General features: G+C 47.3%; 1 protein-coding gene across 1 annotated transcript in view; it reads right to left on the reverse strand.

The window, feature by feature from the left end:
- The window catches only part of SHPRH (SNF2 histone linker PHD RING helicase), an 884400-nt gene that overhangs the window by 439065 nt on the left and 429077 nt on the right, over positions 1 to 16258 (reverse strand). Inside the window, exon 11 of the mRNA XM_078648685.1 lies at positions 7735 to 7813. Coding sequence (XP_078504811.1) covers positions 7735 to 7813 — 79 coding nt within the window. The remainder of the gene's footprint in view (positions 1 to 7734; positions 7814 to 16258) is intronic.

Raw genomic sequence — 16258 nt, forward strand, 5'->3', positions numbered from 1 at the left:
TAGTTTAGGTTCCTGTTTCTCACTGGGGACACTACGCATATTTTTCTTTTTCATTGTATATAAAATTTTGTTTGTAAAATATTAAATATGATTGTATCAAACTAAAACCATAGGTGTATGTGGTTTCTTCTCCCTCTGACATCATTTTAACCCTTCCATTGCGATTGTGCACCTTATTATCTATATTGATTCTATTATTCCACAGGAACCACTGTTTCTGACTCTTAACCACCATATCATAGGGCGCCCCCTCCTCCGTAGCCACTGTAGGTGGAGCGACCATGCCAGTGTCTGGGGATGTATCCAGACCACTGGCTTCCCCAAGTTCCCCATTAGAGTCCATAGTCTCCTCAGAGACATCCTGGTTCTCTAATGGGTCTCCAGGCTCATCCCATTCCTCTCCTGAGCCTAGCACGTCCACAAAGTGCTCAGGCGACAACAGAGAACCCCTGGGTTCTGTCTATGTCGGAATCTGCATCGCTCTACGCCGTTCCAGCTTCATGTCGTAGGGATGAGGATGGGGCTTGCGCCACTGACAGCCGCTGGCACCGACTTCGGGTTTTGACGTCGGGGAAGATCGCATTGGTACGACCGGCGTTGAACCAGAGCAGAGATCGGACCCCTGAGGCCCCACCGGCGCCATGGCCAAAGCTGACGACGTCGAATCCAATGTGGCCCCATCCGACCCAGCGGGGCCCGAGGTCTTACCAACAGGGTTGTTCTGCTCAATTATGCGGCGCATGGCTTCGTAAAAAACCTTCATTTGAGCAGGAATCGCTCCGGCTGCCGGAAATGGAGGAAGGCACGAAGTCGACTCTGGCTCCAGCTCCGCAGAACCGTGCCTAGAGCGTTGGTGCCCCTTACCTCTCTCGACGACAGACGCCAGTTGAGGTGAAGTCGAAGTCCACTTGGACTTCTTGTGCCTCTTCCCCGAGTGTCCAGATGACATTGAATGGGAGGAAGAGGACTTAGGGCTCCGAGAGCGATTCCGCGACCTCCTCTTCTTCTAACAGGATCGTGCCCTCCTCGGAGTCTTGCTCAACGGTGTTGACTGCTGGGCCGCAAGCATCTTCAATGCCCGCTCCCTCAAGGTCTTCGGAGCCATCGCCCAGCAGTCTGAACACGACTTTGAATCGTGGTCGCGTTCAAGACACCACAGACATACGCGGTGGGGATCAGTAACCAACATCGTGCTGGAACAAGACCTGCACAGTTTAAAACCGGTCTTCCTACCCGACATCCCTGGCACGCGAAGTTGTTAAAAATGTCGACAAAAGTCGAGAAAAAAGCCTGCCAAAGAGCGGCAGAGGGTTAGGTCTTTCTGGATCGGCGCTTAACTGGTGCGGAAAGAAAAGAACTGATGTCCGAGTGCCTGGGTGGCGCCTATGTAGGCACCGCGACGTCATAATAGACGCTACCAACGTCATCGACGACACGTGGAGCCGAATGGACCCACCGACGTTGCGAGCGCGGGGTATTGCTCAGCAAAAGTTCCTGGATCTAGCATGACGCCTGGGAAATTCAAAGGTAAGTAATCTGCAGCTAAAAGTCTCTATCGGATAAGTCTTCCAACAGGTGTGAGTTGAAAAGGCAATCTGAAGAATGTACATCTCTGAAAATGGAATGCCTGAATAATCGAGAACTTTGCCCACAGGAGGGAGCATGTCAAGGGGCTCTTGAGCATACTTAAAGCAGGGACCCTGAAAATAGCGACAGTGGGTGACTCTGTATAGCGCGCCACAGCCTTATAACTAGGTTTGTGCAATATAACTATTAACTTACGCACAAAGAGGAGACGGATGGACAGAGAACATGTTTGTGTTTCAGATCTGTGTCAATTACAGTGGGGCAAGGGTGAAGCACTTTGGACTGTTCTTACATTTCTTGTTTTACACACACACACACATATATATATATATATATATATATATATATATGTGCGCAGACTCCAAGGAACGCCACTTCCAATCCCAGCGCAACCCAACCCAGGACTAGCGAAGCAAACAGGAGACGGACCACAGCTTACCATTCACAGGTCTTTATTGCAGGAAAGGTTGGTAGCGAGAGGGCTAGACGCGTTTCGGGCTCCAAGAGCCCTTGATCACATGCAATGACCCAATGATATTTTTTTGTTTTTATAATGCAGTGAAGCCCGCCTCCCCAACAATTTTCGAACAGGTCACATGATCATAGCAATAGAGAAAACACTCTATGATATCACTGAAGACATATGCGCATTCACAAAATAAGTTACTTAATAGTTAAAAAAATAACTAAGCATGATGGAAATAATTAAAAAAACATTTTCAATTAAAAGCCATCTATCTTGTGTCGTTTCAATAATTAATCAAGGATAAATCCCTTTTAGAAACATGATGCATTGTACAAAATAGCGACCTGTACATAATGGGGAAACAGATAAAATTGAAAGTGCAAATTACAATAATCATTGAATCATAGTCTATAATTCGTGAAGTGATTGTATTATGTATAAAAATGCAATAAGAGGGAGAGGAAAAAAGTGCTAGAAGTGTATATGAATAGTAACCTGTGTATGTAATGCATAAATGCTTGTTACGACATTGAAGGAAATTATTTACCTTACAAGTGTTACGTAAAAGCATGTATTAAAACATTTGATACTGGTTTAAATTCTTATAAAAAGTTTTTTTCTATATATAGTTAAAACACCCTGTGTACAAAAAGTGCTAAAAGATCACACATCTAGAATAATAAAATTACATCTATATATAAAAAAATCAATTAATTACTATATACATAAGGAAGCGGAAAAGCTGGAATTATCATTCGAGTGGCTAACAAGGAACTTGACTAGCCACTTCCACTTGTTATATCTGAACTCAATATGTAAACTGAATACTGAAACATTGACTATCTCCCTAGATCACAGGGAACCTGACATATCTAGGGAGCAAAAGGGATGCTGGAAAAGATATATATATATATATATATATATATGTGTCCTGACCATCTAGACTTTGATTGCGGAAGCAAGGATTTAAAGGAAGTGGCGCAAATCCTCAGTATTATTAAGCCCATTGGGCCACTTACTATCAAACTCGAGGATGAAGCTTGACTCAAGCCGCCTCAGTTTGAGCTTGCGGTTCCCTCCCCTTCTGAGTTTAGGGACAGATGCCACCACGTAGTATGAGAGACAATTGATATCTTTATTGTGCATGCTCTCAAAGTGGCGAGCCACTGGATATGCCTGGTCACAATGTAAGATGGCGCGAATATGCTGCAGGATCCTGACGTGCACTTGCTGTTTCGTACTGCATATATAATTAAGGCCACAAGTGCACGTCAGGACATATACCGCGTATTCCGTCTTGCAGGTATGGCTGCCTTTAATCGGAATTTCAGCGATGGAAAATGGGGTTCTGTAATGCGTTTTGTTAATTCCAAACTTGCATGCTCTGCAAGTTGAGCATTTTCGGAACCCTGATGGTGATAACCAATTGGGTTTTTGTTGTAGTTCTGGACTACTTTGGTCCAGAACTGCACCCATACTCTGTGCCCGCCTGAAAGTGACCAAAGGTTTGTTTGGCAACATGCATTCCAAAACAGTATCTGTCAGGACAGTAGACCAGTTCCGATTAATTATTTGTCTAATTTTGGTCTCCTGACTGCTATAGTCTGTTATAAACCTGGGACAGTCTACGCTATTTACGCTGGCGCAATCTGTGGCCATATCGTTCTTATTGGTGGTGTCTAAGAGTAGACTAGCTCTAGAGCGACTTTCTGCTTTGGTCAAAGCTTGTTTGAACAGCCGTTCTGAGTATCCACGGGCCTTCATTCGATGTTTTAACTCAGTGACACATCTACCAAAATTCTCAGTAGAACTGCATATTCTTTTTAGCCTTAGGATTTCTCCATAAGGTATGCTTTGAATAGTATGCCTGGGATGAAGACTAGAGGCATGGAGTGTGGTATTGCCTGCCGTGGCCTTTCTATGTAGGGTAGTTTGTATCCGCTTTTTGTCATCTATATAAATTTTGACATCCAGAAATTCCGCTTGTTTGGCACTTATACTGGAAGTAAATTTTAGATTGAGGGGGTTGTGGTTGATCTCATCAATAAATGTCCGTGCTTCATTTTCATCCCCTTGCCAAACAATAAAAATGTCGTCAATATAGCGGAGATACTTTACAATTTTCTCCCGTACCCATATTTGATGTGTGACATTGAGGACCCGCTCCTCCCACCAGCCAACGTGTAAACACGCATAGCTGGGGGAGAAGCAGGCCCCCATAGCCACACCTCTCAGCTGTCTCCAAATCTCCTTGCCAAATGAAAAGTAATTATTACTCAGACACCATTCAATCAGGCCTAGGATCACCTTATTATGTTCATAAAATTCAGCAGGTCGTTGACCAAGAAAGTGAGTGACTGCATTTAAACCACAAGAATGAGCAATACTCGAACACAATTGTTCAACATCAAGAGTAATCAGCAACATATCTTCTTGCCAATCCAAGTCCTCTATTTTTGCCAAAAAGTCACTAGTATCCCGGACAAAACTGGGAAGGTTGTTGACCCAGTTTTGTAAGAAGAAATCAATACATTGGCCCACATTTTCTCCACAGCTGTTTATGGCGGAGATAATGGGCCTGCCGGGAACAGGCGATATCCCTTTGTGAACTTTTGGGATAAGGTAGAGGACTGGCAGGACTGGATGTTCATTATACATAAATTTGTACTCGTCAGCTGAAATAAGGCCTTCCCTGCGATATTTTAGAAGCAGTTTGTGTAAGCTTTCATTTGCCTTCAGATACTCTTTGTTGGTTGATTTTATATAACAAGCAGGGTCTTGTAGCTGCCTTTGTGCCTCTGTCGAATAATCCGATTTGGGCCAAATAACAATGTTACCCCCTTTATGTGCAGTTTTCACTATTATATTGGGGTTATCTTTAAGCTTTTTCATAAGTTCAAAGTATTTGGCTTTTTGCACATTGTACTTCTTTTTCTTTTGATTGTTGATTTTTTTTGTACAACTCTTTGATATCTACAATAATGCAATCTTGGTACACATCCACCGCATCTTTGGTCATGATAGGCACAAACTCTGATTTTCCTTTGAATGGCGTGATGCCTGCACCTTTTTGAATCATGTTGATTTTTTCTAATCTTTTTTGTGTGCTTATATCAACATCACCAACCATTGTTTGAGAGTTTGTTGCATGGTTGAGATCATACATGTCAAGTAACACTGGTACGTCACATGCTGATAATTGGGGTTCATTATCAGTGTTATTGGTTCTATTGCTTGTTTCAGTACCATTGGTAGATTTAAATTTTTGTAGCGCAAAGAATTTTTTCAACTTTAATTTGCAAATATATCTGTACACATCGACTCTAGTGGAGGCATATTTAAAATGTTGTTCGGGGCAGAAGTTCAAGCCAAGCTCCAAAAGTTGCTGTTCCGCTTTTGTGAGGACTACATCCGATAGATTTACAATGGATCTCCCCATCTCTACTTCTTTTTCCATGATTGGTTTGTCTTTTTGTTCTGTCCTCCTTTGTTTGTGTTTCCTTCTCCTTTCGCGTCTTTTTTTTATTTCTGCGGGTGTTGCTGCATTTTTTTGACGCGGTCTCAGTGTGCGCAGTCTTTCGGCTACTAAAAAACCAAGCTCTTCATCAATGTCAAGAATGGGCATGGGAAGGCCAGTTACACTTAAATCTTCATTTGAGCCAATTGACCCACTGGAGGTTGAGGCTGTGTCGGAGTTAGAACTCACAGTCGCGTGGTCCTGTGCCTCAGTTGATTTAGCTGTATAAATTGAATTTGGCACTACATTCCCCTTTCCCCTAAACTGCTGGCGTTTAGTGACATTGTATTTACGCGCGAAGGTAAATATCTGGCCATTTGCGTAGTCCGCTGCATCTCTTGCAAATTTGCTGACTTTCCTTGCTTCAATTTTGTCTGCGTGTTTCTTGAGTCTATCATGCATTGCTTCTTTTAATTTTTTGGCGGCTTCAGTTTCTTCAATGGAATCGATTTGCTCTTGAATTTTATCAATTGTGATTAGTATGGCGTCTCTGTCAATGGCAGCATATTTGATCAGAATGTGTACTGAGTTCATAGAGGCCGCTAGGTTGTTTTGGCCCCATTCCTTTACCATCAAAGGGTTTGGATTTTCGAAGCTCGGAGCGAGCATTATTCGTAAACCCCGTGGTACACGATTGACATCTGCATATTTTGAAAGTTAGTAATGTTCCCACCATTTTGTGACTTCAAGGCGTTTTTGCTTTTCTAACGCCTTGTATAGTGCTTTGATGTCTGTGTCCTCTTGACTTTCAATGTTGGGTGCTGTTATGTTAACATTGCTGCCTGGCGTAATGACCTGATTAAACAGCTGTTCCGCTTCCTCCTCCCTCACACGGAACTCCTCCGCAGACATTATCCTCTGCCCCAACCTGTCTTTTTCTTCTGCTGTATGCCGCAGATATTAACAACGGCGTGCTATTTGTGCTAGTCCCTCACCGGGGACGTTACCTCTCCACCTCCGCTCTGCTGTGCAGTATCACTCACCACGTTTTGTTGACGACACGCTTTGGTCGGGTCCTTCGACTCGGCCGCCGAATATCGTCCTCTACGCTGGTATTTGAAAATGCTGAACTTTTGGCTGCAGGAGGGGGCATCCACTTAAAATTCAGTCCGGAAACTTGCCAAAAGATAGCTTGACAGTGGACGCCTGCTTTCTGGAGAGGGGGTCCGTAACAGAAACAAGCTGATTTCCGTAATTCAATGTGCGCAGACTCCAAGGAACGCCACTTCCAATCCCAGCGCAACCCAGGACTAGCGAAGCAAACAGGAGACGGAGCACAGCTTACAATTCACAGGTCTTTATTGCAGGAAAGGTTGGTAGCGAGAGGGCAAGACGCGTTTCGGGCTCCAAGAGCCCTTGATCACATGCAATGACCCAATGATATTTTTTTGTTTTTATAATGCAGTGAAGCCCGCCTCTCCAACAATTTTCAAACAGGTCACATGGTCATAGCAATAGAGAAAACACTATGATATCGCTGAAGACATATGCACATTCACAAAATAAGTTACTTAATAGTTAAAAAAATAACTTAGCATGATGGAAATAATTAAAAAAAAAAATTTCAATTAAAAGCTCCGCCCCCTCAAACCTCGTATTGGCTCACCAACCCGTAGTTAATTAGAACCACAGGTCCCAGAGTTCTTCACGTTGTCCAGGTACGTGCTGCGAGGGGGATATTCAGTTCCATGTAGAAACGCGGTAAGTTGGACTTGCTGCGATGGTGGAACACTGCCAATATCCTGTTAAATATATTTCCAAGTGCCTCCTCTGGTCCCCAAAACACCACTCCAACCTCACCGACAATCTGGAGGCAAATATAGCGGAGGTAGGAGTGCAATGCATCCCACCCTACGTTTCGCCGCCTTGCTTTATCCTGGTGCGGTGGGTGGGCCACGGACGTTCCGATACCTCGGAGTTACAACAAATCTGCAGCAGCAGCTGCCAGCCTTGTCCGCAGCAAGCTTGCGAAGTGGGGGCCTCTGAATCACGATGCCGGCTACAAAACGAGCAGAGGCCACAACTGGGGATTCAGATGGAGAACACTTTTAATGAAAGTCACGGCATGATGTATTTCGGCCTAACATGGCCTTCTTCGGATGATATATATATATACACACACACACACACACAAATTTGTAAAGCAATACAAGTTCTAACTCACCTTCTAATCCTCGTTGCACTGGGGTACCAGTGACACACCAGCGATTAATCCCTGTTAGGCGCAAGGCCATTTCTGCCGCCTACAGAAACAAAGTGTTATTAAAAAAAATGTAAAGCAAAAAGAAAGTCGACAGAAATGCTTTTTGCATCAAACATTAACGGTTATATTTTATAAATTTTTTAAATGACCAAACGCAAAAATAAAGACTGATTTAAAAATCAAATTGAGAGGACAAACTCTACAACCTCTGAAAAAAGAAATTGTAATTCAATAACAGTAAATTATGTTACTTCAGTTCATCGTTTCCTCTTTGCACCTCACTACCAGGGTGGCCCCTAGCAGCCTTTTAACAATTACGTTCCTGGGGATGCGATTAAAGTATTAGGAGATCACATTGGTTCAGCAAGGAACTGACAAAACATGGCGTGATAAGAGTGTGAATGCTGTTTTTGCACCACTACGTTCAGCACAGGAAATCTAGTTATTCTTAGGTAGCTGGTGGGATAATTTACAGAGACCAAATAGCCATAAGAACCAACATACCAAATTCAGACGTGGTGCCCGACATGGCAGTAAGTGACGACCCCCGCATTGCATCACAAAGGGCGCCCACTCAGATACACTCGGACGCAAACACAATGCGTCTGGCTACTGATAGTCCCTGACGCTCAGCCTTACAAATCAGTCGCACAGACATAAGTGTTTATAGCTGCTCTACCACCAGTCACTAGGCTGGCAATTCCTTTGGCTGACCAGATATATATCTTTAACTTTTGTGGTTAGGACAAATGCAGCATATTTTACCCAGTATAATCATATGTTTGAATACCGGTTGGGATTTTTTTTCTGTCTTATCCTTTTTTCCCCCCCTTCTTATTTCACATTTTCTTTATACATTCTCTGGACAGAGAGTCACCTTGTCCTGTATTGGACTTAACAACTAACGGTTCTTGTATAATTGTACATTGACATGGAATGTATTGCAATATGTAATGATCGCCTGTGTCGGGTGTATGAGGACTATTTTATTCTGTTTTAAAAGTTATATGAAAAAAACAATAAAAAAGAACATAACAAAGGCACCATTGGTATGAAACACGTTCTTCTAACCTATTATTGTTTCTTTAGTATATTTATCACTGAAAGGTTTACACTGCAATGCCTATGGAATCCTCAACTTCCAAATTTCCCTAGGCACCAGGGCAGATCAGTACTTTTTCCCAGCAACTGCCACTGTTTGCCGATAGGTGGTGCAACTGGACTTTGCAGCGTCCTCGTCCTGCCTCCGGAAGTGACGGCACAGAACTGTATACAGCTGCCACTACTGCACACTAACAACAATTAACCATGAAGCATTCCCCATCGTTAGATGCAAAGCATCAGTAACATATTGCAAAATGCAAGACGGAGTAGTTTCTGTCCTGTAACTCCAGTTCTGTAGTAGGGGTATCTCTGTTATAGTCATAATCTAGTGAATAGTCCCGCCCATGTGCGTGGACCCCGGAGCAATCAAAAATAATATCTTACGGTGTCGAAAAATGCAGAACTGCACAGACACTTAAGAGAGAATTAAAGACAGATAATGCAGCCTATATCCACAGGCTACACTGTCCAGTACTTCAACTAGAAATTCCACCAAAAATCCACAAACAGCAAAGCCTGTCCAGATTTCCCTTGCTTTAACAGCAAAAACCCTCTGGAATGATAGAGAGAAAGACCTGGACAGACAAGCCCCATAGGCTGCCATTATGTGGCTCAAAACAGGATACTGTGCCTTTAAGAGAACCTTCCAGAACTTCACAGTATCCCAGAATGCACTGCAGGTCCCTTTTACTTTCAGTTCTTTTTGAAGGCGTAACACGCCAGACCTGTAGCATTCCTTACATGAATATCTCTCTCCACCGGGGAGGAGGGCGGGCGCTTATGACTATAACTGAGATACCCCTACTACAGAACTGGAGTTACAGGACAGAAACTACTCCTTCTGTAGTAGGGGATCTCTGTGTATAGTCATAATCTAGTGAATAGAATGGCAAGCCCATCCCCCACACCAAAGCGGCGGTGGAGAAAAGAGAAATAACACCACTACTGTGCGAACAGATTTCGCAGCGAAGCCTGCCCAACCTGAGCGTCTGCCCTGGCATCAGTGTCCAGACAGTAATGCTCAGCAAAGGTATGGACCGACTTCCAAGTGGCCGCCTTGCAGATTTCTGCAATAGGAACATTACGGAGGAAAGCAGTCGTGGCAGCTTTGCCCCTGGTGGAATGAGCCTTAGGTTTACCCCCTAAGGTCTTACCAGCTTTTTGGTAACACAACTGTATACAGGACACAATCCACCTAGAAATGGACTGTTTAGAGGTAGCAAGACCTGTCCTGACTGAGCCATAATTGATAAACAATTGGTCTGACCTACGAATATCCTTGGTTTTATCCAGATAAAATTTCAACACCCTCCTAACATCCAGGGAATGCAAGGACCTTTCCGCTGGAGAGGAAGGATTCTGAAAAAACGTAGGCAAAGTTATGGTCTGGTTAACATGAAAGTCAGATATAACTTTAGGAAGAAATTTAGGGTGAGTACGCATAACAACCTTAGCAGCATGAAATACAGTATAAGGTTCTTGGCAACACAACGCCTGAATTTCACTCACCCTGCTGGCCGATGTAATGGCCACGAGGAACGCCGCCTTCCAAGACAGGTGCTGCAACGAAGCCTTATGAATAGGTTCAAAAGGCTCCTTCATCAATCTGGACAGCACCACATTCAATTCCCATGAAGGCGAAGGAAGCCGGACAGGAGGGAACACTTTCTTCAAGCCTTCCAAAAAGTCTTTGATCACAGGGATCTGAAAGAAGGAAGTCTGTGAAGGGCATTTCCTGTAGGCAGTCAAAGCAGCCAGATGAACCTTAATGGAATGGACATTAAGGCCAGACTGCGCCAGATGTAGAAGATACGGAAGGATGACATCTTCCTTACAAGTCGTTGGGTCATAGTTCTTCGACTTGCACCAGATGCAAAACCTCTTCCACTTGTAAGCATAAGAAGTCCTAGTGGAAGGTCGCTTAGCCTCCTTCAGTATGTCCATGCAATCTTCTGGTAGATTCAGATGGCCATATTGCACTATCTCAGGAGCCATGCCGCCAAACTCAAAGACGAGAGGTTGGGGTGCAACATCTGCCCCCCGAACTTCGTGAGAAGGTCCGGCCTGCACGGCAGCCGTATGTGAGGAAGGAGAGACAGGTGAAGCAGGTCTGTGAACCACCACTGTCTGGGCCATTCCGGGGCAATCAGGATCATTCGTGCCCTGGACTGGGACAGTTTGATGAGCACCGCCGGAATCAGGGGAATGGGTGGAAAAGCGTACAGAAAGCTGTTCGACCAGTTGATCCATAGCACATTCCCCAGCGTCCCTGGTTGGTAGTACCTGGAGGCGAAGTCTCGGCATTTGCTGTTTTCGGCGGTGGCGAACAGATCTACGTCTGGAGTCCCCCACCTTGCGAAGACTTCTCCTAGTACTACGTCGTTTATAACCCATTCGTGGTTTTCCTGGATCAGTCTGCTCAGTGCGTCTGCCTGAACATTCTGCACACCAGGTAGATGGGTGGCCGTTATCGTCAGTCCTCTGGCCAGAAGCCAGTGCCAGATCGCCTGCGCCTCCTGCGACAGAGTGCGCGATCTCGACCCCCCCTGCTTGTTGAGGTAATACATCGTGGTCGTATTGTCTGTCCGAACAAGCAAGGAGTTGGTCCGGAAGGACGGAAGAAAGGCCTTCAGTGCCAAGTGAACAGCTCTGAGTTCCAGGAAATTGATGTGGTATGTGGACTCCATCTGGGACCACGTCCCTTGAATCTGTAGGTCTCCAGAGTGCGCCCCCCAGCCGTGGAGAGACGCATCCGTCACAATAGTCTGCATGGGAATGTCCTTGTGGAAGGGAACCCCTCTCAGGAGATTCTCCGCTGAACACCACCACTTCAGAGACTGAAGAGCATGCAGAGACGGTCGTATCTTGTCGTCCCAAGATCCTTTCCTCTGATCCCACTGATCCTCCAAGCACTCCTGCAATGGTCTCATGTGCAGCCGTGCGTGTGGCTCGAGAAAGATACAAGAGGCCATCGACCCCAGTAGAGAAGACACCGTCCTCACTGTTGTAGATGGAGCGGTCATAAGAGCCTGAGCCTTCCGAAGGAGTGATAACCGTCTCTCCTCCGAAGGAGACACGCTTGCTGACAACGTATTGATGCAGGCTCCCAAGTACTGTATGCACTGGACCGGAGTCGGGACAGACTTGGACATGTTGATGTGCAACCCCAGCTTGTTCAAGAGAACGCACGTCTTCCGGAAGTGCGCTTGAGCTTCCGAGAAGGAGGAGGCCTTGATCAACCAATCGTCCAGGTACGGGTAGAGAAACACCCTGTTCTTCCTTAGGTGTGCGGCTACCACTGCCATGCACTTCGAGAATGTCCTGGGCGCAGACTTCAATCCGAATGGCAGTACTGTGTACTGATAATGATTGGCGCCGACTTGGAATCGCAGGAACTTCCTGTGTTTGTGTGCAATGGGCACATGGAAGTATGCATCCTGTAGATCTATGGCACACAGCCAGTCTCCCTGTTGCAGCTGAGGATAAATCTGATGCAACGACAGCATGCGAAACTTTTTTCTGCGAATCCACTTCTTTGCTTGTCGCAAATCCAGAATAGGCCTGAACTCGTTCTTGTCCTTCTTGCGGACCAGAAAGAACCGGGAGTACAGACCTCTTCCTCTTTGAGACAGAGGTTCGTCTTCTATCGCCTTTTTCCTCAACAGGATATCGGCCTCCGCCTGGAGCTTGCGCAGCTGAAACTGCGAGCTGACTGGAGGGATCGATGGAGGCGTGCCGGTGAACGGAAGACTGTATCCATTGCAAACAATATTCAGCACCCACTTGTCCTGAGTAATTTTTCTCCACTCTGCCAGAAAAAATTGGACGCTTCCCCCCACCGGAGCGGGTAACGGATGAAGGGGAAGTAGCAGCTCAGGGTCGAGACCCGGCCGCGCCCTTGTTCACTGTAGAGGAGTGTTGACCTCCTCTACCCTTCTGGCGCTTCTGGAAGGGCCTATGGAACTGCTTCTCTTGTTGCTGCTGCTGTCCCGAAGCCTGTCCTCGCCCTCGGCCCTGCGCCCCGAACCGTCACTGGAACGGGCGGTAGGCTTTCTTTTCTTTGGGCTTCTCCAAGCCCACAGCCGTCAGAGTCTCTGCCTCTGCCTTCATGCGGGCCACCTCATCATCCGCATGTTTCCCGAACAGGGTCTCCCCCGAGAAGGGCAGATTAGCCACTCGCTGCTGGGCCTCCGGCTTGAGTGATGTGAGCCTGAGCCAAGCATGGCGTCGCTGGTTGATCCCATGACAGTAACCATGGGCCGCCAACAGGGAACCATCCGCAGCCGCAACTGATAACCTGGTTCGAAACCAGCATCCCTTCCTTCAGGATCTCTAGGAAATCCTCCCTCTTGTCCCGTGGCAGGAGTTCTGTGAACTGCTGGAGAGATTCCCACAGGGAACGATCGTACCGTCCCAGCGGAGCCGTATCGCGAGCGGTCTTCATGGCCTTAGCTGCTGTCCCATAAGCCTTCCTGCCATTAGAGTCGATCCATTGGCTCTCCTCATCCGGAGGCACGGTAGAAGACGGAGAGGTAGAATGTTGTTTTCTGGCTGCCGTCACTATAACAGAATCCGGAACCGGGTCAGACCTTAGAAAAGCTGGGTCGAAATCCGGAGCCCTATATTTCTTCAGCAGACGGGATGGAGCAGCTCTCGTTACTGCAGGCGTAAGGAACAGCTCCTCCGCTGGCTCTACCAAGCCTGGCACGAGCGGCAGCAGAGGGCGAGATAAATGTTTCTTGTGAAGTGTCTCAAAGATCACGGACGTCGTAGGTGTGGGAGCCGTCACCGTGATTCCTAATTTCGCCGCACCCCTCAGGAGAACATCCTGGAACGTGCTGATGTCATCCACGGGAGACACCCTAGTCCCCGGGAAGTCTGACAAGGTCGGGGAGTAGGACCTCGTCCTGGAAGAGCCCGTGCGGGACCGTGATCCGCGCCTCCTGTGGCGCCGTCTGGACCTCGTCGAGGATCTGTGACGACTGCGTGACCTCCCTCTCCGTCCGGAGCGGGATCGCGACTTCTGTGGCTTTGGTCGTCCTGCCGGTTCCACCGGGACAGGAGACTGTGGCTTGGGTGGTCCCCTCGGCCGAGGGGTCCCCTTCGGAGGAGTTGGGTACCTGTGCAGGGAAACCGACCTCGGAGGAAGCGGTGGAGGCTTGTCAACCGGCAGCTGAGGTTGAGGCTGAGGCTGGGGCTGAGGCCGAGGTGGTAGAGGTGGAAGAGGCAGTGGGGTAGGGACCCGCGGAGGAAGCCCTCTCGGCAAAGGAGGTGGAGGAGGAGGCGTCACTGTCCCCGGCTTAGGAGGGGTATACACAAGGGAGTACACCGAGCCCGGTGACCCGCCCTCCTTATCAGGCTGGGATGTGGGAGAGTCTCTCCTAGGCACTGGACGCCTGTCAGACTGACTCCTGGTGCCCAAACTCCTTCTGCGCCGTTCCTGCGTCGAAGAACGGTGACCCGACGGCGAGCGTTGGCCCCTCGACTGCGAACTGCGCTTCCTCGACGGCGAACACCTGTCCCTCGACTGCGAACGCTTCTGCTTCGACGGCGATCTCCATCGCCTCGACAACGATCGTCTTCGCCTCAACGGCTTCCTGTGCCTCGACGGCGATCTCTTCCTCGACGGCGATCGCCCCCTCGATGCCGAGGATCCCCTCGACGACGATCTTCTCCTTTTCGCCAACGGCGAGCGCCGACGCCGGGCCACCCGTCGACGTCGAGTCCTCGACGACGACGACGACGATAACGAAACCGTCACCGGTGACGTCAACGGCGGTCTGTTCAGCTCCTTCGATGTCGAACGTCGACGCCGCTTCGACCCAGAGCCCTGGGGAGACGGGGAACAGACTGTAGTCATCCCTCTCGACGCCGTAGTCGGTGCAATCGACGCCGACGGAGAATGGGGACGCTTGCTGGACTTCCTGCCTCTGGGGAGCCCCCCAGAGGCCTCAGCATGGGCAGATGAAGCCCCTCCAGACCCACCTCGTGCTTGCAGTCTTCTCTCCTCCATGCCTTGGAGCCTGATCTTCTTTCTGTCTCTCAGGGTCCTGGTTGTAAATCCCTGGCAGATTTCACACTCATCAGGGTTATGAGAGGAGGGAAGGCAGAGGATACACACTTCATGTGGGTCAGTCTTGGCCTTCTTCCTGGAACACTCCGGGCATTTGTCAAATAATGCAGGCATATTCGACAAAAAGACTGCCCCAAAAGCACACCAAAGAAGAATTAACCAAAGTACTTTGAACAAAGTACCAAAAAACACTTGAAAAAATGAGAAATCACAAAAATAAATCCCAAAAGGGAGAGCTCAAGGCTCCAGGGTCCTGCTAGCAGGAGCCGGAAAAAAGAACTGAAAGTAAAAGGGACCTGCAGTGCATTCTGGGATACTGTGAAGTTCTGGAAGGTTCTCTTAAAGGCACAGTATCCTGTTTTGAGCCACATAATGGCAGCCTATGGGGCTTGTCTGTCCAGGTCTTTCTCTCTATCATTCCAGAGGGTTTTTGCTGTTAAAGCAAGGGAAATCTGGACAGGCTTTGCTGATTGTGGATTTTTGGTGGAATTTCTAGTTGAAGTACTGGACAGTGTAGCCTGTGGATATAGGCTGCATTATCTGTCTTTAATTCTCTCTTAAGTGTCTGTGCAGTTCTGCATTTTTCGACACCTTAAGAGATTATTTTTGATTGCTCCGGGGTCCACGCACATGAGCGGGACTATTCACTAGATTATGACTATACACAGAGATCCCCTACTACAGAAATAACATAATGCTTATCAAAAATCTGAAGTCCGCTGAATGGGGAGGACACGCGGTGAGAAATATGCAGATCGAGTACCCACCAGAAACAGCATTCTCAAAGGTAAGTAATTCCAGGTGAAGGTGTGGACGGAAGCTCATGAAGCCGCCTGGCAGATGTCCAGTACTGTAACAGCCATGGTTAAGGCCACAGTGTCAGCCTTTGATCTGGCAGAATGATAATGAAGGCGCTCAGCTCACCGTGGCGATCAGAGATCCTGTCAGATGGTTCATAGTCAGTGAAATACCCTGAACATCCAGTCGATGCTGCAGTCTCAGCATTTCCTGGCACATAACTAATAGCAAAAAGAGAGTAACCATGGAGAAACACAGAAACAGTACTTATAAACCGTTGAGTAAGGAGTAAAGTGCGCCAATCGGCATAACATTGCTGTGAACTGGTTGGGGGGAAAGGTCTCCCCGTTTATTGGAGTTTTGTCTAAATCGTGTCATATGGGCATGACACTGAGCCAGGAAGCACGCAGATATGTTTCAGTGCATAATTCAAGTGAAATGTGGAGAAAAAAAACGGTGTGCATCCCACCCCTCATGTGTGATTACATAACTAATAGCCCCATAGTCCAA

Source organism: Lissotriton helveticus, chromosome 6, assembly GCF_964261635.1.
Source record: "Lissotriton helveticus chromosome 6, aLisHel1.1, whole genome shotgun sequence".
In the NCBI taxonomy this organism is placed as follows: Eukaryota; Metazoa; Chordata; class Amphibia; order Caudata; family Salamandridae; genus Lissotriton; species Lissotriton helveticus.